The 25,948-nt window shown below is 43.3% G+C and overlaps 1 protein-coding gene across 7 annotated transcripts in view; it reads left to right on the forward strand.

Annotated features, from left to right (window-relative positions):
• GRIA1 (glutamate ionotropic receptor AMPA type subunit 1) overlaps nucleotides 1–25,948 on the forward strand; it is a 365,851-nt gene that overhangs the window by 194,727 nt on the left and 145,176 nt on the right. For 3 of the 7 annotated variants that reach the window (XM_055559484.1, XM_055559480.1, XM_055559490.1), the window contains exons 3-4: nucleotides 18,450–18,689; nucleotides 21,788–21,972. In XM_055559484.1, the coding sequence (XP_055415459.1) occupies nucleotides 18,450–18,689; nucleotides 21,788–21,972 (425 nt within the window). Of the gene's footprint in view, nucleotides 1–18,449; nucleotides 18,690–21,787; nucleotides 21,991–25,948 lie in introns of those variants that run through there. The other 4 variants (XM_055559508.1, XM_055559519.1, XM_055559525.1 and 1 more) reach the window with 2 other exon arrangements.

Below are 25,948 nucleotides of genomic sequence, written 5' to 3' on the forward strand. Positions count from 1 at the left end.
CTTTTTTGGTTTGTATTTTGGTGTTCTCATCCGTACAATGGACCTAATTACGGGGTCTAGTTATCTCACTTCTTCATGCAGTAAGGTCTGCACTGGAGGGTGCACCCTTTGAGGTGCTTTCAGATCCAGCAGTGAAGGCACAGGGCCCCTATGACAGTCAGCTTCTCGACTGAAGTCCTGCCTTGTTCATGGCCAAGTTTGCTTTGTCTCCTGTTCATCACCATGCTACTGAGAATCAACAGAGGACACTGGAGCCGCAGGGAACTAGAACCAAATCTTCTGTTTTACCAAGGAGCACCACACAGGCCAGAGACAGGAAAACATTTGCCAAGTTTCTGTAGAGAGGCAGGCAGGGGTGGGTCTGCACACTAGACCCTAAGTGTGGGAACTCACAGGTCAGTGCACCCTGTATGACTTCTCGTGACCTCTGTGCCTTTGCTCTGCAGACCCAGGCTTTGATAAGGTCAAAGATGCATTTCCTTCTCTCCCTTCATCCCCCTTGCCCTCCCTCCTGACTTTGGGTAAACCTGGAAGGGGTAGCCCCCTGGAGGTCCATTGGGACACACACTTACCACTCCCACAAGCATCCTTGGATGCCGCTTACATACCACGTACTGACTTGGGGCCTCACAGTCTGGAGATCAGCTGACAGGAAGAGAGGCAAGAAGACTGAAAACACTTTAAATGGCCTTGGAATTAAAGAAGTGAGAAGGAAGGCAGGAAACGTTTGTGATGACCAACATCATAGAGAAGTAATAAAAATGAGGAGACCTTAACGCTTGCCTTCTGCTCCCCTGAGATCAAGGATATAAAGGCTTTTCATCTCACATGACAGCTCCAGCTGTTTGGTGGTGGTGACCAGGCTGCAGAAGATTTCAAAGCAGCGCCTGGGCTCCACAGGCAAGAAGGCTAGGTAGAATCCTGTGTCTGCCCCAGGCTCCCTCTCGAGAAGCATTCACCCTGTCCCCTGAGTATACAGAACATGTTATACTTCTACTTTAGAATTTATTTCATTTTCTCATGTCCAGTTTTTATTCATGAATCATGGGTCTGTCTTCCTGTTCACATTAGAACATTCCTCTTAAGATGCAGATGTAAGAACAGACTTGTGGACACAGCAAGGGGAAGAGATGTGGCAGATGAATTGAGAGAGTACCACTGACATATATACAAAACAACAATATTATCATGTATAAAACAGATAGTGGGAAGCAGCTGTCTAGCACAGGGAGCTCAGCTCGGTGGTCTGTGATGACCTAGAGGGGTGGGATGGGGTGGGGTGGGAGGGAGGCTCAAAAAGAAGGGGATACATGTATACTTATAGCTGATTCAAGCTGTTGTACTGCAGAAACCAACACAACATGATAAAGCAATTATCCTCCAATTAAAAATAAATTTTTTAAGAAGAACATCCCTCTTAAAGGTAGGCCCCACAACAATACAATTATACAATTGCATTGTATCATATGTGATACATGATATATATTGAATCATATATAATGTGCTTATGATGCTATTTATCATGATGTTAATTATATGATGTTAATTACTCAGTGAATATTATGGTTAGATATACTGCAAGGTACTTTAGCTTAATAGTAAGAACTCACCTGGCGGGATCAGACATGGGTAGGTTTGAATGCTAGCTCTACCTTTATCAGTTCTCTGACTTCTACCTACCTGTGCCTCAGTCCATTTATAAAATAATAATAATAGTGCATACTTTCTAGGACTGTCACACGGATTTTAAACAGTTTATTACTTTAAAATGTGTAGTTAGTTCCTAGCATTAAAGGGCTCAATATATGCAGCAGCTAGTAGTAATCTCCAAAATCACCACCATCATCACCATCGTCGTTTGTTGACAGTTATTATGCTGGTAACCAGAATCCCCAAATCCTCCATCAGCTCCTGTCTTTCCTTAGATAGGACAGGGAGAGATGCAAAGGAATAAACTGAAGGAAAGAAAAGAAATCTAGTGCTTCTTACTCTGTGGTTGTTGCACCAAACCACACGGTGGGCTTCTGTGCACTGAAGGATCCCTAAAAGCTTCTTTCCTGAGGCTCTCCCCTAACCTTGGCTCTGTGGATGCCAGCCCTCTGGAGACAAATAAAGACTAACCTAAGGCAATGAAGGCACTTCCCAGGTGGCTCAGTGGTAAAGTATCTGCCTGCCAATGCAGGAGACACAGGAGACATGGGTTTGATCCCTGGATCAGGAAGATTCCCCTGGAAAAAGAAATGGCAACCCACTCCAGTATTCTTGCCTGAGAATCCCACTGACAGAGAAGTCCAATGGGCCTCAGTCTATGGGGTCACAAGGAGTTAGACACAACTTAGCAACTAAACAACAAGGCAATGAAGAGGTGAGGGGAGAAGTTTTGCCTAATTTCTCAAATAAGGCAGGTCCAAGCTTTCCACTCAAATCTTCAGGGTGAAAGAGGTCCATCCTACCCACACTCAAAGCTGCCCCAGGCTTGCCTATCACGTCAGAAAAACAACGCCAGCAGCTGTGGCACCATGGCCCAAACTGGTCTTGCTACCCCCTTACTTGCTTTGAGGGGAGGAGCAGGGGGAGTGGGTTATCCTAAACCAACAAAAACCAGGTGGGAGAGTAGGTACTGGCATGGCTGTAGGGGTGAGTAGGCATGTGGGTACAAAGAAGGTCACTAGCATGATGCTCTAAAGTGTGTGTAGAAAGTATGGAGAAAAACAGAATCTGAAACATAGAAATGATTACTGGATGTAGCTAGTGGTAACAGAATGTGGAGCTGCAAATGACCATGCTTGTATAGTACACGCCTATCCTCTCACAGCTGAGGAAACAAAATTCTTCACTTAAGAAGGGAAATAGTCCACCCACTTGGTTATTCACTTACTTGGCATGGACTGTTCTGCTTAATGCCAAGGACGATGCTATATGCTGTGTATATAGGCTGAGAAAAAGGGAAAGAGGCCCTGCCCTCCAAATGTACACCCTAAAAGAGGGACAGATAATCAACAAGCCAACAATCCATTAGATGCAGTGAAGTCTCTCATGACCAACTTCTTCTATTCAACCATGTCTCTGGATTGACCTGTATTATCCATGCCTTCTAGACAGTAGCCTCTTCTCTGATCAGCCCCTATATTTCTGTTCACATTAGCTTTGTTGGAGACAGACTAGAAATCCATTCCATTTGTTTCCAAACCTATTTATACTCTGTGTTTTACTTATATTTTTGCCATGTAACTAGAAGTTATGTAAAATATGAGTGCAAAAAGAAAGTTGCTTTACTTCTCTGGAAAGTCAGTTACATGCTTTTGAAAGGCTCAAAGATGAATCACTAAAAACATTATAATGCTAGGTATAGGCAAGGAAACTATAAAAGACTGTGGTGGGGGACACAAAAAAATTCTGTGCTTAAATTTACGTTATATCTTCAAGCTCCCACCACATAAAAGTTTGATAAATGTGTGTGCACTTAAATCTTAAGTTAGAAGAAAATCCTCGTGATGAATCATTTTTTGCAATTCTTCACTTTAACCATCTTTTCCAAATAATCTAATAGCAACCCCTCATTGCCTCAGATGAAAGGATTTCTGCTGCAATTACAACTTGAGTAAAGTGCTGTGAGGGAAGCAAACTGAACGAGGTGACAGAGCACAGTGGATGACCTACTTAGGGTGGTCACTGAAAGGTGCAAAGAAGCCAGCCAGACAAAAGTAGGAGAGAAGAATTCTCGGTAGAAGGGACAGCCTAGCAGGGAGCCCTAGCATGTTGAAGACGGTGCAACAGTGGATAAGAGAAAGGGAGAGGATGAATGAAACTGTTCAGATTACCAGGGTTCAGACAAAAGGCAGACCCTGCCAGGTCATGCAAGGCAATATAAACATTACTGACAGGGACTTCCCTGGTGGTCCAGTGGCTAAGATTCCACTCTCTCAGTGCAGGGGACCCAGGTTTGATCTCTGTTCAGGGAAGTAGATCCCACAGGCCACAACCAAGACCCTGTGCAGTCAAATAAATAAATATTAAAAAATTACCGAACACATGCTGAGGACACTCTCAAAGCTCAAGGGGACTATGTCAGGACCCCATTTCCATTTTCAAAAGAACATTCTGGCTGCTATGTGAAGAATGGAGGAGGGTGAGAAAAGGGAGAGAGCAAGATGGAGGCAGCGATGCAGGAAAGTGATAAAGAAAGCAGTAAATATGGCTGTCCCTCAGTATCTGTGGAGGATTGGATCCAAGACCCTCCTCAGATACCAGAATCCATGGATGCTCAAGTCCTTATGTAAAAATGACACAGTATCTGCATACAACCTCTGCGCATCCTCCCATATACTTTAAAGCATCTATAGATTACTTACAACACCTGATGCAAGTAAACTCTGTGAAACAGTTGTCGGCACACAGAAGATTCAAATTTGGCTTTGTGGAGCTTTCCCAGTTCTTTTTTGCGAGTCCTTTCAATCCACGGTTGGTTGGTCTGCGGATGTGGAACCCACAGGTACGAGAACTGACTCTGTGCACGCTGAACAGCAACACAGCACTAGGCCGCTGGGGGCTGGGGGTATAGTAGATACGTTCGTGGCATCTTTAGAAGGACATTTGTCCATGTTTTCTCTTGTCAATCAATCAGCATGACCAAACTTACAGCTAATTTTTGAAAGGTATTTATGATTCAATCTGGGGGGAGAGGGGAACCCAGAAGTCAAATAAATCGGTTTTCTTCTCCTAGTTTGATATTTACTGACTGTGCTACTTAAAGCAAGACTCTGAACTCTTGGAAGCTCATCTGGATAAAGGCAATAATAATATCCTCTCCAGTCTATATTATATTTAAGTTATGTAATTTGAATAAGATGATGTACTACATCGATGTGTATACTACCCTTTATAGTGAATGTAAGGGCTTGGATAATCTTACAACTGGTAAGGCAGGTTTTATTGCCTTCACTTCACAGGTGAGAAAAACCCAAATATATTCAACAGTTACTGAGCATCTACTCTATCAAGACCAGGGCTAGGCCCTGAGACTTTAAAAACAAATTAGACCCAGCCCCACCCTGTAGAAGTTCACAGTCTGATGAAGAAACAGACATGAAATTATAGAATATCAAGATAAGTACTAAGAAAGAAAGCACAGTATAAGCTCAGAGGAGGAACTCATTTTTTCTGGAAGGGTTGGAAGACTTCCTACTGGAGTCAGCATCTAACTGAGGTCTTGAAGGAAGTGTAGGAGTTTTTCAGGTGCTGAGGGGTGTTTGTAAGGAATGTTTACAGAGGTATGAAGACCTAGCCATGTGGCTGTGGTCTCCAGCATTCAGTGGGCTGTTAAGAAACGAGGCTGGGGGTGGATCAGGACCACTGAGACTCTCCCACATGGAGCCCTGTGGGTGCATTACGCCCAAGCAAAAAAAAAAAAATCTAGTACAGTAGCTTCCGGAGTATGTTTTCTCCAAATGCTCTCAGCAGTTCTGCATTGTATCTGGGCCTTTTACTCTCTCCTTCCTCACTTACTATTTTCCCCAGAATGAGTTTGAATCTCAGCCTCTCCCCTCCCACACACACTCCTGGATCTTAATTCAGGGGAGGCATACAAAGAGAGCACCCCTAGTCAGTAAGAACTGCTATTATTCTCAGAATTTCTTTTAGAAATCAAGGAGTCTGGACTGTTTCTTAGCAGGAGCTATTTCATCCTATTTCATGGATGAAACATCAAAACTATTTCATGTTTTGAGAAACCTTGAAAAGTGACTCAAATTTTGGAACAAAGGGAACTAAATACCAGGGAGTTGGTTTTGGAGGGAGGCATGTCTGCAGAGGAGGAGGCTGGGCTTTTACTAAAGAGTGTCAGTTGGAAATTGTCTAGGAGACCTGAGTTCTCATCCCTGGGCACAGCATGCTTTCATGCCTCAACAGTCCCATCTGGAAAATGACAAATAAGAAAATGTGTAGTTTTAGAGGTGGAAAGAGTGTTATAGCTAAATGAATCTCACTTTTTTATTTTTTTTAAACAAATGAGGACATGAACTCCAGAGAGGGGGAATAACTTGCTAAAGGTAATATAGGGAATGGGCAGTTTGTTTGGTCATTCACTTATCCATTCCATTCAGCAAATGCCTTGGTGAGTCCCCGGTGCCAAGTACCTTGCTAGATGCCAGGACTAAAGCAGGAGAAGAAATAATCATGATCTCTGCTGTGTTGGGAGAAATGAAATGACGCCAATAAACAAAACGTTAAAGAGGATAATTAAAGACAGAGATAAGCTATGATGGAAATAAACACAGCACTGGTATAGAGAATAAAAGGGCAAAAGCACAGAGAAAGCCTCTCTGAAGAAAGAACACTAAAGTGGAGACCTAAGCACTACAGACTCAGCCACTTGAAGAGGGTTTGGAGGAACTTTCTAGGGGAGAACTGCATGTGCAAAAGCCCCAGGGCAAAAAAAGTTTGGACTGTCCTGAAAGGTGAAAGAAAGACCAGTGTGTGGATAGACAAAAGGGGCATGGCCTGGGTAGGAGATGCGGCAGGAGAGATGGTTGTTGTTCAGCCGCTAAGTTGTGTCTGACTCTTTGCAACCCCATGGATTGTAGCTCGTCAGGCTCCTCTGTCCATGGGCTTTCCCGGCAAGAGTACAGGAGTGGGTTGCCATTTCCTTCTCTTGGGGAACTTCTCTATTCAGGAATAGAGCCTGCATCTCCTGCATTGCAGGCAGATTCTTTACCACTGAGTCACCTGGGAAGCCCAAGGAGAGGTAGGCAGGGAGCTTAAAATTCAAAGTGCTCTTATTGGTAAATTCTTGATTGACTTTCACGTCTTTGTTGGACTCTACTGGTTGATTAAAATTCACTATTCTCAGTATGCTTTTCTGAGACCTGTATTAGATGAGCAGGAAAGAAGAAAAAAAAAAAAATGTTGAGCTGTTCTTCTGTATCCACTTTTCCCTTTGCTTAGGGTTCAGCTCAAGAATTCAGCCAGGGGCAGAGTCAGAAGTGAATTCAGGTATCAGGCAAGGTAGAATTTGGTTCCTGGTGGTGTCATATAGTTTTGAGAGCTGGAACCTCTTGTTTCTATAGCCTTATTCCTCCTTCATTCTTGTCCTTCCCCTCCTCAGTAGATATACCCTTGCTAGAAAAATGAATTTCACTGATATAGGGCACCCTCAGGCAGTCATCTGCAGATTTTCATGAAGGTTTGTCTTGATAGACAGGTGCCAGTCAAGTTTATGGTGTGCAGTGCATTGTAGGCTTGCCACTTGGCTTAGGAAAGCCTATTTATATGCATGATTTTCATAGAAGAAGAATAGCAAACGAGAAAATATTTTTCCCACTCAACCAGGGAACAGAATCAAGATCATCAGAGGGTGAGTCTAGCTTCATTTCCGGAATGATTTACCTGGTGTTCCTTGCAGGGACTGTTCATTCATGAACCAGCAGAAGATGCTTTGTGATGCAGGGGGAGGTGGCACAGAGTGGTGACTGGGCCAGAGGCAGAGGACGCTATGAGGCTGATCTCTCCCGTAACCCCTTCTCTTTGGCTAGTGTCTCACTCTCACTCCTTCTGCTCTAGTGGGTTTCTGTGCTAGTTCCCCAAGGCTGCACAGCAGCAGAGCTAGATAGATGTAAAAAAAAAAAAAAAAAAAAGAGCTAGATAGATGTAATCTCTACCTGGACTTTTGAGTTAACCCTACCTCCTACCCACAGATAAGGCTGAATGAGCACATGCCCTAGTACTGGTCTGCAGCCTCGACCTTGGCCCCAGAACTTGACCCAAGAATGAGCCCTGACCTCATCCTCAAATCCAAGTTCCAACCTTGTGCAGCCCCTCCCCCAGCCCTGGACCAAGTGCTCCTGCCTAATCCCCTCTGTGTGCCTGAGCCTTGGCCTTGAAGGGTGCAGCCACAGTGATGTGCATCCCCTTTTAAGGTAGCCTCTGAAAGCCCCTGGCCTCTCGAGGCCCAGGTCTCCCTTGCCAGAGCCACTGCAGAACAACCACAAGATGTGGAAAGGAAGACATGGGTTCACACCTGTGTCCCTGGTTCCTCGTCTGTGTGTGGGCTCGAGGGTCATCAATCCTGCCCTACCTGCCCCACTGGGTAGTCTCAAGAGGAAGTGGATGTGAGAGATTTAAAGCTCATATAATGTACTGTGAAATATTACTACCTCTCTCAAAATGTCAACATTTCAGCCTTCTTGTTGTCCTGTAGCAGAAGCCCACAGGGTAGGAGCTGGCCACAGACCAAATCTAGCACAATGTCTGCTTTTGTAAATAAAGGTTTACGTGGTAAATAAAGTTTCACACTCATTTTATATACCTATTGTCCTTGGCTGCTTTCATGCTACCAAAGCATCACAGAACAGTTGCAGCAGAGACAGTAGGGCCCACCAAGCCTAAGATACTCTTTGTTCCATGGCTGTCACCCGGCACAGAGGAGCAGAGAATTCCTGTGTCTAGAGGCTGAATCTTCTACTTGGTGGCTATGTGACCTTGGGCAAATAAATTAACCCGTTTTTTTATCTCCATAAAATGGCAATAAGAACTGAATCCCTCTACACTAGTGAAACGGCAGTAAATGAGTAATTCGTACAAAGCAGGTAGCAGAGTCCCCGGCGTACAGTAAGCATTCAGTGTTGCCTGGTGCTATTATCAGGGAAATGAGAGCTCTGGTTTGTGATGACAGACTTTCTGGGGACCAGAGTTAATATGGTTCAAGGCACAGGGGAGAGGAACCGACCTGGATTCATATCTCAACTCTGTCACTTATCACATGAATGACTTGTGAGAGATTAATTAACCTTCTTGAGCTTCAGCTTCTTCATGCATGAAATAGGACAAAAAAAAAATTATAAGGTTGTTGTGGGAAGTAAATGATAGTGCTTAGACCAGGACTGGGTGCATAGTCAACACTCAACAAGGAAAAGAACTATAATAATAAATAAGATGAAGAACAGGATTTTTCCCCAAGTAGGGACAGCCACCCAGAACAGATAGGTAGTGAGAAGTCTCCAGTAAGCCACCATCTTCAGGAGGTTCTAGCTGTGGCTAGTGGTGACCTTGACATCAGGTTTTGCATATCCAAGCACATTTAAATTCTACAGACTTCAAAGTGGAGTCAGGCAGACAGACATCTTTTAGGAGACTTTTCTCTAGGTTAAAAGGCCCTCAAGACCAAGTACCTTTCAGCACCAACAATCTATTATCCTACAATGGTTCTTGGGTTAAGTGAGAAGCAAGGAGAACAGCATATATATGTGTGTGTGTGTGTGTGTGTGATTATATCAACTATCTCTGAAAGATCTTCTGCCCATAATACTAAATGGTTACCTGGTTTGCTATGTAAGAGTGAAAATGCCCTCGTTTTGAATCCTTTAGAAAACCTAAGGGTTGAGTCATATCATGGGATTTAAATCTTGCCTAGAAAGCACTGGCTAAGGAGACTGACTGTTGCAGGTGGAATATATTAAGGGTGGCTGGGTTTTGGACACCAGCTAGGAGAACATCTCTCATTCTCTATTGGCCTAAGATAACAGGGAGTGACAGAGGTCAGTGGGCTGAAGCAAGGGGAATTTGGACCAAGAGTGGGGCATAATGGATATTCCCCAAGTTCATGGTTGCTAGATGGTCATCTTAATTTAGAACACTGTGAAACAAAGCAATATCACCAAGCATGTATGGTTATTCCCTATCCAGCTGTATACAGGACACATCACATTGAACATGCTGAGAAAAATCATAGAGTTTGAAAGGCTTCTACCTTCAAGAGCGTTTACACCTCAATTGTGGGTGAAAGATATACATACACAAAAAGTCATTTGATAATACAAAAAAAAATAATAAGTCTACCCAATGTAAGAAATGCCGTGGAAGCAAGATTAGGTCAATTGTCAAAAATAGTATCAGGTAGTATAAGTGGATGATATGCACTCATTCATTCAATCAGTCTTCATTCTGTCATTTGCCAGAAATACTGTGTAGTCATTGTGTGATGCCTTCTAAGGACTGTAAAGAATAAAATAAGCTTTATGAAAGCAGAGGCATCATCTATCTTAGTCACCACCCTGTTGCACAGCATCTAGCCCATAGGAAAGAGGCAATAATGACTGAAACAGGCGTGGTGTTTAGATGATTGTGACACTTATGGAGCTCCTAATATGCTCTTAGACTTCGACTGTATTATAAAACACTAGCAAATAGAAATGTAGTAGACATCAGTTGGTTTGATATGCCTGACATCCATCTTCTCTCTGTCCACAACACATTCATTGTCCCTTTGGCTGATACCTGCTTAGTAAGATGGTTACCTAATCTTAGGAAGATAATTAGCTAGTTTCTCTGCCTTCCCTTGACCAAGGGATGACTTCTACTCTGAAAAAGGCCCATCTGGAGCTGTGTGGAGCAGTGATTACAAATGGCTGAAGCAACGGTGATATTCTGAAGACACCATCTATGAAATTCTCACACCCAGATTCCCCAATCTCCTGCAATTTCCATCGTCTGAAGTTCAGTCTTTGAGCTGGCGGTTCCCCCTCCTTTCTTCTTTTGTCTTCAGTTAGGATGCATTCATTTCTGTCCTTGCAATCAAAGAACTCAAACTAATTAAGCATGCTGCTCCTGCTGCTAAGTCGCTTCAGTCATGTCCGACTCTGTGCGACCCCATAGATGGCAGCCCAACAGGCTCCCCCGTCCCTGGGATTCTCCAGGCAAGAACACTGGAGTGGGTTGCCATTTCCTTCTCCAATGCTTCAAAGTGAAAAGTGAAGGTGCTCAGTCGTGTCCGACTCTTAGCAGCCCCATGGACTGCAGCATACCAGGCTCCTCTGTCTATGGGATTTTCCAGGCAAGAGTACTGGAGTGGGGTGCCATTGCCTTCTCCAATAAAGCATGAGGGCTGCATAAAAATTGATAAGAGGCATACACTTCTGTGGACATTTAAGAGAGGGATGGAGACTTTTATAGACTACAGTTAGGAAAAGGGACGCGTGAGAGCTTCATGGAAGAGGTGGCATTTAAGCTGGACCTTTAAAGATTGGAAAGAATTTGTAGAGGGAAACGGTAGAAGTCAGGAAGTCTGTACAGTCTGGAACAAGAACATAAGCAAAGGCCCAGAACCTAAAGCAAGCCTAGAAACATCCAAGAGGAACAGTGTCTATACTCAAACCCCATGAACTCATTGGTCCATGTTTGTAGCCCCATTACACTTAAGTCAGACTTCCTTTTCCCATTTTGCACTGGATCAGAACCAGCTTTCCCTCCACGGTGTCTCTTCTCCATTGCCTTTATCTATAGGATGTTAGAGCTGAGGGCTCAGTTAAAATCAGACCTAGACTATCTCTGAACAAGGTGATGTTCTAGAGCTCAGCAGGTACCCGAGCCACACATGAAGTGCTGTGCACCTTAGGGGAGCATTAAGTTTGCTCAGAAAGTTACATATGGTCTCCTTCACCTCCATTCCTACTGCTTTCTCCTTTGGCCTGCACTGCATCTACTTTGGCCTTCTTTTTATTTCTCAATTTCACCAACATTTTCCTGAACCTTATTACGAGCCTTTGTACTTCCTGTTCCTTCCACCTGAAACTGTTTCCCTGGCCCTCTGCCTGGCCAGCTCCTCCATATGATTCATTTTCTCAGCTCAAAGGTTACTGCCACAGAGAGGGTCTCCTTCACCCTTTATGTAAGTAGCCCCATCAGACACACTCCCATCATCTCATATTATTGCCTTCCTAACACTTACCAGATCCTAACGATCTTACTGACATGTACATCAACTCTCTCCCCTCTGTAGATCCTAAGCTCCATGATGGAAGGTTCTCAGGGTTGTATTCCCCTGGCACCCCACTGTCTGACATACACCGTGTGCACAGTAAACATTTGTTGGAAGGGTGGACGAGTAGTTAGATAGAAGAAAGATGGAAAGAAGAAAGAGAAAATCCCTGTCTGTAGAACTACACATCTTCAGGGAGCACAAATGTTTTATTAGAGGTACTACACACACACACACACACACACACACACAGGCACACAACACTGATTTAGTAGACACTCCATTGTCCAGATGGGTAAAATGCAGCTCACAGAGGGAAAGGGGCTGGTTCATAGTCCCTGATTTGTTTTTCTGTGTTTACTTTTCCAGAACCAGGTCAGGCACCTGAAGAGCGTTCCCATAGAACCTACGATCTCTCCGTCTCTTTGTCCTTCCCCTGCCCCTGGTTTCATATGTCAGCCTACAAGGTGAATCTAATTCCAGGACCAGTGAGCCCAGGCTGTAACCAATTCTTAGCCTCATATACCATGTCACATCTCATTGACTTTCAGTGCCTGGTAATTAATACTCATGTTTCATAATAAATACGCAAGTCTGAGCAGGGGAAGAGGCCTCCTCTTCTGCATCTCCCTCTGTTGCCTGGTCCCAACTGGGCTCCAGGGCCAAGGTGAAGAGAGGCTCTAGGAAGCTGAGAGGAACCCAAAGTCAAAGTATATGCAACATGGACACACGACTCAGGGGCTTAACACGGCTAGTCCTGGCAAGGCCCCTGGCAGTCTGGTCCCCTACCACCACCTCCAACTCTGGCACACCCCTGTCTCAGTTGTACTGGCTTTTCTGGACTTTCTCTAAGGCCCCTTCCTCTCTCTCACCTCATTGCCTTTGGATAAACTGGTCCCTCTTCCTGGATATTGGCACAGGCACTTAGCACCATGACCCCCTGAAGTAAGTACTCAGTAAACACTGGCTATCATGAGAGTTAACAATCATTTGTTCTATGTTTAAGACTTATTACTTTCTCAAAATATCCTTTCTTTCCCTTAATTTAAAACTTACTGAACACTGATCTCCTGTCTAAGCTCTGAGAAGGCAGAAGACACACCTGTCTTGCATCATCACTGCTTCCCAGTTTCCTGGTGCTCAATAAATATTTGTTGATTTAACAAATGAACAATGAGGCTTTATCCAGTAAATGTCAGAGAAGCCCTAGACATGTCTCAGAATCCTAAATAATTGCTGTTTAAAGGAGATGAGGACAATTTATATCTATTATGGTAATTCAAGACATAGGATCATCAGATCTTGGATGTAAGAGAGTGTAAGGGGATTGAGGGGCACTCTCATTGTCTGAAAGACAGAAATAAAGCACCTTTGATGTCACAAGGTTAGAGTCAGATCAAGAATGTCATTTCTACCCATAAGGATAGGCTTATTCAAGGAGCATGATGAGTGTCTAAAAGTCCCTCCATACACACACACACACACACACACACACACACACTTTCCATCTCCCTCCCCCTGAATGGAGCCACCCTGTCACCTCATTAACCACCATTTACAATGAAGCTGCCACATTTTCAGGGACCGCAGCCAGGAGCCAAGGAGAAATGTCGGTGCGAGAGGCCTTAAATGAAGTGACAATAAAAAAGGAGTTGCTAATACCAGGAGATCCCTCCCTGGGAGAGAGCTGTCAGGAAGAGTGCCCAGGGCTGGAGATTTATTGATACTAAGTGGATGGTGCCTTAACCAGAAGTGATTATCAAAGAGGTTTGAGCCAAGTGAGGATGGAATTGGACAGCCTGTGCTTTGCAGAGCGGGGGTTTTCCTGCCCTTGCCAGGGCTTGCCCTCCTACCTCCCCAAGAGGGAATTCCTGGCCTCGTTTTTACTGGTTCTGATTGTTGGCCGCATTCTGCTGCAGAATCTCTTGCAGGCAGGGACCTCGGAATCTGACACTCTGGCGGGGTTCCCTGAATGTGCGATGGCTTTTCTCTCTGCCAGGTCTTTGCTGCTGTTCTTCCTTCCACCTGGAATACTCTTTATGCACAAGCAACTGCACTCTACCCTTGCCCCATACGCACACCCCTTCTTCTGGCTGATCTCCAATTATCTTTCAGGGTCAAAGCTGGCACTTCTTCTCAGAAGCCTTCTCTGAGGTTCCCAAAGGCTGAGGTTGGGTGCCCCTGCCTGAACCCTGACCACATCCCTTCCACAGCACTTACATGAAGTGTACTTACTAGTTCAATACCGGTCTTTCCCATTTTCCAGGCAATGGTCCTTGAGGTTGGACCTTGCTGATTTCACCACTGCATGTCCACTGCCTAACATGGAGTCTCACGAGTGGTAGATGTGAAATGTTGAGAAGTGGATGGATGGGCGGATGGACCAATAGAAGAACAGATGTGTGTGTGTATGCTCTGCATGATCCCCAGGGACCAGAGGGGGATGAATTGAGCTCCACCCAGTTTCATTTTGTTTTAGTATCAATAGATCCTAATGCAGTAATGTCTCTTGATCTGGCATCAGGGGAAGGCAATGTGCTACAGGAGAGGATTTTCTAGAAACTGAAGCTGTCCTCTATGCCATGACTGTCTCCTTCCAGTATTATAGGAGGGAGGGAAGGGGTGTCATATCACAGAAATCAAGAGTTCAAGCCTTGTGGTCTGGCTGGTAGAGTTCAGATCTCAGTTTCATCTTAAGCTGGTCTTGAACTTGCCCTTCCCAATTTGTAACCTAACTCATAGGATGAAAGAAGTCATTGCCAGCGAATGTCTTGGCATGAGTCTGGTACTTCATAAGTGCTCTAACATCAGCTCTTAATTCTTACTATCAGAGGCAGTATATTCATCATTGCTGTCTTAAATGGAGAATACATACATAATCCTGCCTACTCAGATTCTCCATCAGCTTGAGAATCTGACCGACTAGTACACCGCAGGGTCCCCAGGCTGCTTTCCAATGTTCCCATTTCTCCTCGGGCTCACTGTATCTAATGATACAGGGTCCACCTCTAGCCTGCTTTCTGACTGGCCTTCACTCATCTACTCTCTAAAAGTGAAAAGTGTTAGTCGCTCAGTCATGTCTGATTCTTTGGACCCCATGGACCGTAGCCCACCAGGCTCCTCTGTCCATGGTATTCTCCAGGCAAGAATACTGGAATGGTTTGCTAGTTCTTTCTCCAAGGTAACTAACTCACCGATCACATTAAAAACTGTATCTTAAATACAACTCAAGACTCTGAATGCATCTGGATTTAGTGCCAGGATTCTATTACAATGAGATTTAAGAACTCCAAACTTTTATCTGATTTCTAGGTTTGAAAAACTGCACTGAAGTTTGCGAAATTTTGACTAGCAAATAAACAAAGTATGCTCAATTGGTTAATATTTTTCAACTAATTTGACTAGAACGTAGACTGTAGGAGCCTGAAGGAACATTTGTTATGAAGTCTGAAGCCACCAATTTACAGATGGGAGACTGAGACCCAGAAAGAGCCCGGGATTGGTCCAAGGTCACATAGCCCTGTGTTGTGATAAAAACCAAAAAGAGAATCCTCTAGGTTTCTGGCATCTAGTTTAGTACTTTTTCTACAAGACCAAGTTATCTTTTTTAATTGAATATTTACTGTGACAGATTTAAGGAAATGCACTACAACTAATTATATTTCTGAACATTTAACCAATTATGCAGTATCCCACAGGCCCTGGGCCTACAGAGTCTTACTCTCAGTCTCTCGCTGTCCCATTCTCTGTTGCTGCTCAGTCTTAGTTGAAATAAGGAGCCAGATTGAAGATCAGATGCTGAACAAGTCTGGGGCCAGGGTCCACTTTGGTATATCCAGAAGGCTACCTCCAAGCCATGTTCTTTTAGGGAGAAGTGGGCAAATGTACCCTCTTAGCCCTAGAGGATAATATATTCAGTTCAAGGGGAAAAATAGACTTGCAAAAGGTAAAAATAGGAAGATAATTTGAGAAGGGAAAATATCCTGTCCTCTGTGAGTATAAAGATGCTATCATGCTTACCTGCGCCCATTTCTTCCCTCCCATCTCATCCTTTCCTCTTCTACTTCTAAAGTTCCAGCAAGAAACAGTGGCCACAAGGTCCCTAGAGGCCCAAGGAAAGGTGCAAAACCACGTAGGTAACATCAGGGAATGGATTGGAACATGAGATTTATATCCCACTGGATAATATTTCATTTCAGCAAGGAAAGAAGAGATCCTAAAAATACTGCAGAGAGCATATTATAATATTTTAATGGGGTTTATGTGCTCCTCATATACACTTCACCCAGTAAGATGGATTGTGCTTTTTGACAAATCTATATTTAACATGAGGAGAATAATATACAATGTATGCTTCCTGTTGGAGAGATCCATATTTATGGAAGTCGTGATTCTGACAATTACAACAGACATTTAAAGACAGAACCTATTGTCAGCTGCAAACAGACGGAGTGGCCTCATTAGGGCGAAAGAGAAAATAGTGTGAGCAGTAAAGGATAAATAGCTACTACAGGAGACATCAACCCAGAACGGAGGAGGAGGAAGAGGTCCAGGGTGACCCACCAGCTCCTCCCCATCCCTTACTGCAGGCCATGTGACCCTCTCATCAGCACTCACCTACCACGTCCTGGGGATTATGCTGGCTTTGGGGCATAAATGAGACCCCTGTTTTTCAGGAATTAACGTTGACCTGAGCAGTCACAGATATATACAAGCAAAAAAGAAAACTATTTCAAATAATAATCATTCAATTATGAAAGATACAATGGGAGATGTGATAGAGATTTATAGAGGGTTGAGGGGACGATGGAAGAACCATCTAGAGGAGGTGATGAAGGAAGGCCAGTCCAGGCAAGAGATGTGAGCTGAGACACAACTGCTGAAAAGCAGTGAGCACTGCAAAGAGGTAAGGGAAGGGCACTGCAGGCGGAGAATCTAAAAAAGAATGTCACTTTGCTGTACACCTGAAACTAATACAACATTGAAAATCAACTACAGTCCAATACAAAATAAAAATTAAAATTAAAAACATATACAAACACACAAAGGGCACCTGCAGGGTTTCCTTAGACAATATGCTGGGTTACACTGGAAGTTAAACAGATGACTTGTATGGCTCCATTACAATCTTTAAGAGAAGATCTTGCAGGAGCATGAAGGGAAGATCTAGGAAGCAACTGAACTGAGACTTGGTAGGCAGCTAGGTCCTAGCAGCTAACGGCATTCTTCAGTTCAGCCTGACCCAGTGCATCAATTACATGTTAAAATGTGTTAACCAGCAAAGGGCCCTGGGAATGTTTGAATTTGACAAAAATCTAGATTTTTTAGAACAGGATTCCTCTCAATCTTTTATGTGGTCAGTATGTAGGATGAAACTGCAAAAGGAGGACAGGGTTTACACCATTTCCAAAATGTGTTTGCGCAAAGAAGTCTTTTCTTTTTTAAGGAGCACTTTGTGATACTAACGTTTCATGGAACACATTTGGGTGATGCTCATGGAGCATAGTTTGAGAGCCCATCTACAAAGGCAGTGTGGGGTCATGAAAGCAGGTGATATGACCAAGACAGCAGAGCATCTAAGAACATCAGCTTCTTCATCTTAAAATAAAACTGATAATACCAAAGTCACAGGGTTGTGATGAGAAATGAACAGCCTAACACATACGGCAAAGCACCCTAAAATACTGTCACTGTGATGAGAATGACTTGTCTGCCTCACCATCCATAGTAGGACAGTAATCTGGGGGCACTGGGGTTAGCGTTACAGTTGGGCACTCGACTGGGGCAAAGTCTAGGAACCCTGTATCACATATTAAAATGAAGTTTCATTGGTGAATGACCTGAACTTGGTCCCATAATTTTGTTCTTTTTTACCGTTATAGTTTAACCAACAGTCTAACTGAACACCAACCAGTGTTGGTAACTTAACTGGGATCTTACAAAATGACTCCTGTGGGGATATTCACACAGCTAAGCTATTACTGTGGCTGATACACCAGGGGGCCTGAAAAATCAGTCAGTAGTATGTACAAACACGCGATGAACATCAGCAGAGAAATGTACACTGAAAGCTAAGGGTAGACTGGGAAAATCAACACTTGTTTTCTTAAACGTGCATCAGCAGCAAGCTGACAGACTTTCTTCCTGAGGCATCTTATGCTTTGCCTTAAAGTGATGGGCAGCGTCATAGAAAGATTGTTAGATTGGGTTCAAGATACCTGCCTAACTCAGATCCGGTCTATCTGTGATACCTTGGACATGTTCATTACCTTTCTAAGCCTTGGTTTCTCCCTTTAAAAAACTTACCTAGTCATCCTTTTCCTACCTTAATAAGGTTGTTGTACAGATAACACGAAAGAACATACAAAACTGCATTGTATACATTTATAATGAATAACCATGAAAACTCTTGGCATGGAAATGGCACCTAATAAAGACTGGTTCAACAGATGGATGGGTGGGTTGGACAGATGAATGAGTGAATGGATGCACAGATGGGTAAAATAGATGGGCAGTTAGATACGTTGGTGGGTTGAAAGGATGGAGGGATAGATTGCCTGAGTGGGTAGAAGGCTAGCTAGATAATAGAAGGATGATGAGTTAGATGGATAGGCTAATGGATGAAATAGTTTTAGAGCCACTGACAGCATGTTTGCAGCATCTTCCTCTATTCATTAATTTCTCTCTTCTCCTTTTCCAGTCTGTTCCCAGTTCTCTAAAGGAGTCTATGCCATCTTTGGGTTTTATGAACGGAGGACTGTCAACATGCTGACCTCCTTCTGCGGGGCCCTCCACGTCTGCTTCATTACACCAAGCTTTCCCGTTGACACATCCAACCAGTTTGTCCTCCAGCTGCGCCCCGAGCTGCAGGATGCCCTCATCAGTATCATCGACCATTACAAGTGGCAAAAATTTGTCTACATTTATGATGCTGACCGGGGTAAGCCAGGGGCTAGGGGAGGGAGACGTTGAAGGGATGGAGAGAAAATTACCAGCAGAAAGAAGAATGGGGCCTCCCTGCTTTCTTGAAAGCAAGGAGGAATGATCCAGAAATGCTTTATGTCTGTGGACTGATTTTTCAGTAGCTAACCTGTAACTCACTGTGCGGAAACACCTTTTAACGCACCATGTCACTCTACAGCTCTCAAAGCTTCCATTGTTCCTGAACCCAGACTCAACGTCCAAGGACCTTAGCTGACTGGTTCAGGGCTCAGGGCTCAGGGCTCATGGCATGGCTTTGAGGAGCATATGAAGTCAGACCTGGATTGGAATTCTATGTTCCTTCCTCTCCAGCTGTCTGACTTTAGGCAAGCTCTCTCTGCTTCAATTTGATCACTTCTGTAATGGGAATAAAATTCTCTATTCCTTCATTTTTTCATCTCTATAATGAAGATAAAGCCGGTCTCTATCTCATAAAATTGTGAGGACTGAATGACACAATAACTAGATGGGGCTTGTATGGTACCAACAACACAGTCAATGCACAGAGTCTTTTATACATGTTAACCTCTATCAGCATCATCACCAGCATCACCATCAGCCCTCCCAGGCCTTAATAATTCTGCCTCTACCTAAATTTCAAATTTTCCATTCCATTTTCTAAATATGTCCAGTATTTGTTTTTCTACTCTACATCTTGAATCAGAGGATTCTAGTTTCTGGGGAGCACTTCCCTTTTCAAATCTACATATGCAAATTATTCCTTTCTTTTGCAATGGAGAACACCACTTTCTCTATTTCCTGACCTTCTAAATGGAAACGCTCTTCTTTTCTCTAACTCCTGTGATGGTTGTATTATACGATATATCCTACCATCCCCTGCTATACTCAATGGTCCAAAAAGAACTTAACCATTATTGGTGTGAAGAAATAAGTGGATCATACAAGGTCTGGAAAGTGAGGCACAGGAATTCTATTCTGTTTAAAGAGAGGCTTTATAGGAGCTTGCCTTTAGAGAGGCTTAGAAGATTTTCCAATAGAAGAGTGGCTGGCAAAATGTTTTTTCAGGAAGAGTTAGGCAGGCATTATTCAAGGAGAATTAGCTGGCAGGTGAGGCCAGAAGCACTCTATTTGCTTTGATTTTCCCTTCTCTTTCCTTATTTTGATGATTTCCCTTCTCAGACAAGCAGGCATTATAAGGATGAACTGCAGAATGGCTATTTCAGGACAACTTTGCAGCATAAATAGGGCTTCCCTGGTGGCTCAGATGGGGAAGCATCTGCCTGCAATGTGGGAGACCTAGGTTCGATCCCTGGGTCGGGAAGATCCCCTGGAGAAGGAAATGGCAACCTACTCCAGTACTCTTGCCTGGAAAATTCCATGGAGGGAGGAGCCTGGTAGGCTACAGTCCATTGGGTTGCAAAGAGTCCGACACGACTGAGCGACTTCACTTTTGCTGCATAATGAGGCTTGAGGCCTAGAAGCAGCAAAGCCAGAAAAATCTCACTTTCATTAGAGGATCATCTCTGGGGTTTATCAGCAAAAAGCGCCCATACTCTTAAAGGGGCTCCACCTACCTCACAACTCTGAGCTCAGAGTTTTGCCATTTGCTAGCTGTGTGACCTTGAGCCAATGACCAAGTCTCTCTGAACCTCCATTTCCACATTTGTGAAACATGGATAACAATGGTACCTACCTTACAGAATTAAGTGAATTGAAGACAGGAAAGCTAATGGAGCAATGGCAGACACATAATAAACTTTTAGTAAATGTGAGGCTTAAGAGCACCAACCTTGTACTTAAATAAAATAAATAAATCAAGCAAAAAAGAAACAACAGAATCAATCTACAGATGATTCTTTATGCTGGGCACCATATTGGTCACTATCAGAGAGATGAGCAATATTATATGGAGACAGAAATGATATATGTGCACAAGATAGATTAACAGTGCACAAGTAATATAATGATTTGTTGCAGGTAGATTTATGACCTCCCCTTTCTTCCCCAACAAAGACACCCATGCTCTAATTCCTGGAATCCCTGAATATGTTATGTTAAATGAAAAAGGCATAAAGGTTACAGATGGAATTCATGTTGTTAATCAATTGACCTTAAAACAGACAGATTATCCTGGATTATTTGGGTGAGCTCAGTGAAATCACAAGGGTCCTTAAGCATGGGGGAGGCAGAAGGGTCAGTATCAGAGTATGACATGAGAGACTCAACTAGTCACTGAAGATGGAAGAGGCTATAAACCAAGGAAAGCAGGTATCCTCTAGAAGCAGAAAAAGCAATAAAAATTTCCCCTCCTAGAACCTCCAGAAAATAACACAACCCTGACAATAACTTGAACGTAGCCCAGTGAGATTCATTTCAAACATCTGACCTCTGGCAGTTTAACATGATAAATGTTTTATTCGAAGCCACTAAATTTGCAATAATTTGTCACAGCCGCAGTAGGAAACTAATATCCTACCTATGTCCCAAAGATGAAACAAAACAGGATTAAGTCATGGATTCCTCTATCATTTAGCTGTAAATCAGAAGAGAGTAGCTTAATTCAGTACACGGTGATCGAATACCTACTGTATGAGAGGCAAAGTGCTAGGATTTGAGATATACTATATATTAGTAACTGTGGTTGACAGCTATCAGGTGCTGTTTAGATATCAGATCAACACACTTAATAAGCAGTTACTAAAGGCTGAATAGTAATCAATATTTATAAAACCCCTGCCATGTTTGAGACACTCTCATTCAATCCTCATGATGACACTGTAAAGTGGGCATTATTAACATCACCATTTTACCACTGAAAACACTGAAGTTTAGCAAAGGGAATTAATCCATACAAGATCATTTAACCAAGTATATTGTAGCATTAGAACTGGAGCTTCAGATTACACTTTTAATCACTAACTCTACTGCCTCCTATGTTCTGCAAACAGAAACACAAAACAAACACAGAGCCTGCCCACCCCAGCTCAAACTGGTCTTAGAGCAAGCTGGAGCTGAGTTTAGTGGAGGAGTGGGGAAGGTGGGGGAAATTGCTGTGGATTCTGACTGCCACGTTTGTCCTACTCACCCCACCTCCAGGTCTGTCCGTCCTGCAGAAAGTCCTGGACACAGCTGCTGAGAAGAACTGGCAGGTGACAGCCGTCAACATTTTGACAACCACGGAGGAGGGTTACCGGATGCTCTTCCAGGACCTGGAGAAGAAAAAGGAGCGGCTGGTGGTGGTGGACTGTGAATCGGAACGCCTCAATGCTATCCTGGGCCAGGTAGTGAGTGCAGCGAAGGTGCCCTCAGGGTGGGTGTGGGGGGTGGTTCCAGAGGACCAGATTGACCTCTGGCCCTCTGAGTTACAAGGAGAGTTCTTGACTAGGTGAAACTACAGGCTGTTTCTCAAATCCTGTAACTGATACAATTTAACTCTGAAACGTTATGAGATAGTACCGAGTAGGAGCCATCACCTAGGGCTTCCCATAGTTCTCAGATCAGTTAACCAAAAACTTACCTCAAGTGCTTCCTTTTCTTGTTAAAAAGAAAAATGCATTGCACTTTAGAGTTTGTGAAGTTTTATCACATCCTTAGACCTGATTCCTGGGTTTGGCTCTGCATTCTGTCACCCACTGATCCAGCATTTGGTTTCTCGTCCATTTGGCCCACTGACCCATTTTGAGTGCAGGGAGGCTCCGAGCATCTCCCTTTACTCTTTCCTGAAACAGACACCAGTGTCTGAAAGATGAATTGATTGACTGTCCATTCTAAGAAACTACACTGTAACCTCAACAGTCTTCAGCCAGATGTCTCTAAGTCATGGTTCCTCCTATTCTCAGAGGTAAAGCATGTGGCACTGGATAGATCACTTGTTTTTTTTAAATTACATCTGTGTATTCAGATGAGCTAGCAAGGAAGGAGATGCTGAAATTGTTTTTGAACAGTACTCTACAATTAAAGATGGCAGTTTTAGGTACTTGACAACAAGACAGTGCTTGTTAATAGTCCTCAAGACCCCTGGGGCACCCGCAGGGAATCTCAGAGTCAGCTCAGCACTTGTTCAGAGGCCTCAGCAATTGAACAGGAGAGATTCTGAAAGCCGGGAGTTCTTTGAGGCGTTAACTCTGTGTTCTACTTTACAAAGTGTGAATCTGTGCCTCCCTCTCAGAGAGAAAAAGCAGCAAAACTTGTTGCCATTAAGATGGGAGTTTTCTGAGCCAGAGTCAGAGGACTGGAATTCTAGTTAGGTAAAGCAGAATAGCGGAGAAGGCAATGGCACCCCACTCCAGTACTCTTGCCTGGAAAATCCTATGGATGGAGGAGCCTGGTGGGCTGCAGTCCATGGGGTCGCTGAGAGTCCGACACGACTGAGCGACTTCACTTTCACTTTTCACTTTCATGCATTGAAGAAGGAAATGGCAACCCACTCCAGTGTTCTAGCCTGGAGAATCCCAGCAACGGGGGAGCCTGGTGGGCTGCCGTCTATGGGGTTGCATAGAGTCGGACACGACTGAAGCGACTTAGCAGCAGCAGCAAAGCAGAATAGAGTATTAATAATAGTTAAATGCAGAGACCCTGGAGCCAGATTCACATCCCCAGCTCTAATGTTCATTTAGTTCTGAGACCCTGGGCCAGGTTTTTAATTTCTACATCTCAGGTTCCTGACCTGTAATATGGGCATAATAATAATAAAAATGGCTACCTTTAGAGAGCTCTTGTGAGGGTCAGAAGAATCTATGTATACAAGCACAGCACTTAAAATAGAGCCTGCCCCACTGAAAGTCATAAATGTAAAGATTTACCTGTTTTTGCTATTCATAATGCCAACTGATACTGGTTTTGCTTTGTGTTTTTTTTTTAGTTCAACTTTTTAAATTTTGAGATATAAGCTCATATGCATGTGCAAGATATAATGCAGAGAGATCCCATGCACCACATGTCGGGTTATCCCAATGATAACATCTCACAAAACTGTAGCAACCACAATACCACAACCAGGAAATTGACATTGATACATTTCAGGTACAGGACATTTCCATCACCACAAAGATCTGCGGTCATCCTGCTTCCCTCTCTCTCTCTCCTTTTCCCTTTCCCTAGGCACTCACTAATCTGTGGTCCATTTCTGTGATTTTCTTATTTTAAATGAGTGTGATATAAATGGAATTACATAGTATGTAACATTTTGGGTTTAGCTTTTTTCACTTGGCATAATTCCCTGGAGATTCATTCAAGATGTTGTGGGTACGATACTGGCTTCTTGAGTCATTTCTTTTTTGGTGTAAGTGTACTCCTCTGTAAAATAGGAATGAAGACCCCTGTTCTACGAAGCTGATAACAAGATTAGATGAAAGGTAGGGAAAGTGTTGGATGATAAACAGGTATTCTTAGCAGACTGAAGACTCCTACAGTAAAGATAGAGCTGTTGGTACTATTTTCTGAGTACTTACTTTATACCAAACACCATGCCAAGCCCTTTCCATGTATAATTCCACTTCATCCTCACATTCTCTCTATAAAACTGCTTCCATTAGCGCCCTTATTTTATAAATGGAGAAACAAGGGATTACACTTGCCTGAGATTTCACAAGTAGCATGGAATGAAAGTAGGAAGTCAAATCCATCTAGGTCTAGCTACCATGCCAGACCTCTTAAAAACTCAATTGTCAGCATCTGCTGACTATAGCTATCCACTCTGTCAAAGGACAAACATGTGTTTTGGAAGAAAGTAACTTGTTTTCTGAATATTTTATATTGTAGTATATTATCTTTTTTAATTGTTGGACTCTTCTATTCTGAAAAGTAAAGACAAAATGCTGAAAGGATATTATAAGTTATGTGGTTTATCACTTGCATTTACACTATACAGATGAGATGACTAATGGTCATATTTGTTGAATCATTTGTCTTGGGTTCAGACTAGTTAGTGAAAAAGACAATGTCACTAGTTAGTGACAAAGGATTTCCATCTTCTAATTTGCAGTCTGACATCTTGGCATCATCCTAGACTATCTCACACTCAAGAACTGGGATCTTTTCAGTCTAACACAAATGTTCTGCCTAATCTAAGGAGGAAGACAACGATTCCAAACTCCACATAGGGAATTAACTGCCTGTCTCAGTCTCTAGTGCTCCACTTGGAATATCAGCTGTATTAGGATTCTTGTTCTGTTTTCTTCCCTCCTGTATCCACAGTGCCTTGAACAATGCTTGGCACCTAGCAGGTATTCAATATTTTTTGAATGAATAGGAAGAATAAGGAATCAATGAATGCTCTAAGATCCTAAATGTGAGATAGGTCTAGATATCTACAGGTAGCCTTTGACTGGAAAAGAGCCTTTAAGCTGGAGGTAAGAGCAGGTAGGGAGGCCCAGAGGGCTTGTGGGAGCCAAGGTTCACAGAGGGCTTAAGAGGCCAAGTGGAGGATGTCAGTTGTTTACTGGAAGACAATGATCTTTGGAAACCATTCTAAAGAGTCTGGGGGTTATTTTATAAACAGTGGAGAGCCAGTGAAGGTCTGTGAGCAAGGAACAGGGTTATCAAACTATAGTGTGTGTGTGCGTGTGTGCATGTGTGTGTGCACGCGTGTATGTATGTGTGCATGTGTGTGCGCATGCATGTGTGTGTGTGTGCGCGTGTGTGTGTGTATGTGTTCAGTTGGTCAGTCGTGTCTGACTTTCTGGGGCCCCAGGTACTGTAGCCCGCCAGGACCTTCTACCCATGGAATTTTCCAGGCAAGAACACTGGAGCAGGTTGCCATTTCCTACTCCAAGGAATCTTTCCAACCCAGGGATAAAACCTGCATCTCTTGGACTGGCAGGAAATTCATTAGATTATAATACTTTATCAGTATATGGTACTTAATTATGTAATACAGTCATTAAGTTCAGAAGGAGTCAAAGATGGATGAGGGAGACCGGGACCAGCCCATCCATTCACTCTTATTGTCTTTAAAGTGCTTTTCACCTGCTGAAATCTTGTTCATTTATCTGTTTATATATTTACCATCTGGCTCCCTGCTAAATTGTCAACTCAGCTCAATGAGGGCCTGGGGACCTTGCCTCACTTGTTCATAGCTTGTCCCTAGTACATAGCGTGGGGCTTGATATATGGTCCACGTTCAATACATATTTGTTGAGTGAATTAATTAATCATAGAGGCTTTACAGAGCAGTTGGGATTAGAGCTTAGCCATAAAGGTTACGAATAATCAAAGAGAATGGGAAAGGGCATGCCAGACACAAAGACTGTGAATTAA

Source organism: Bubalus kerabau, chromosome 1 (genome assembly GCF_029407905.1).
Source record: "Bubalus kerabau isolate K-KA32 ecotype Philippines breed swamp buffalo chromosome 1, PCC_UOA_SB_1v2, whole genome shotgun sequence".
NCBI lineage: Eukaryota > Metazoa > Chordata > Mammalia > Artiodactyla > Bovidae > Bubalus > Bubalus kerabau.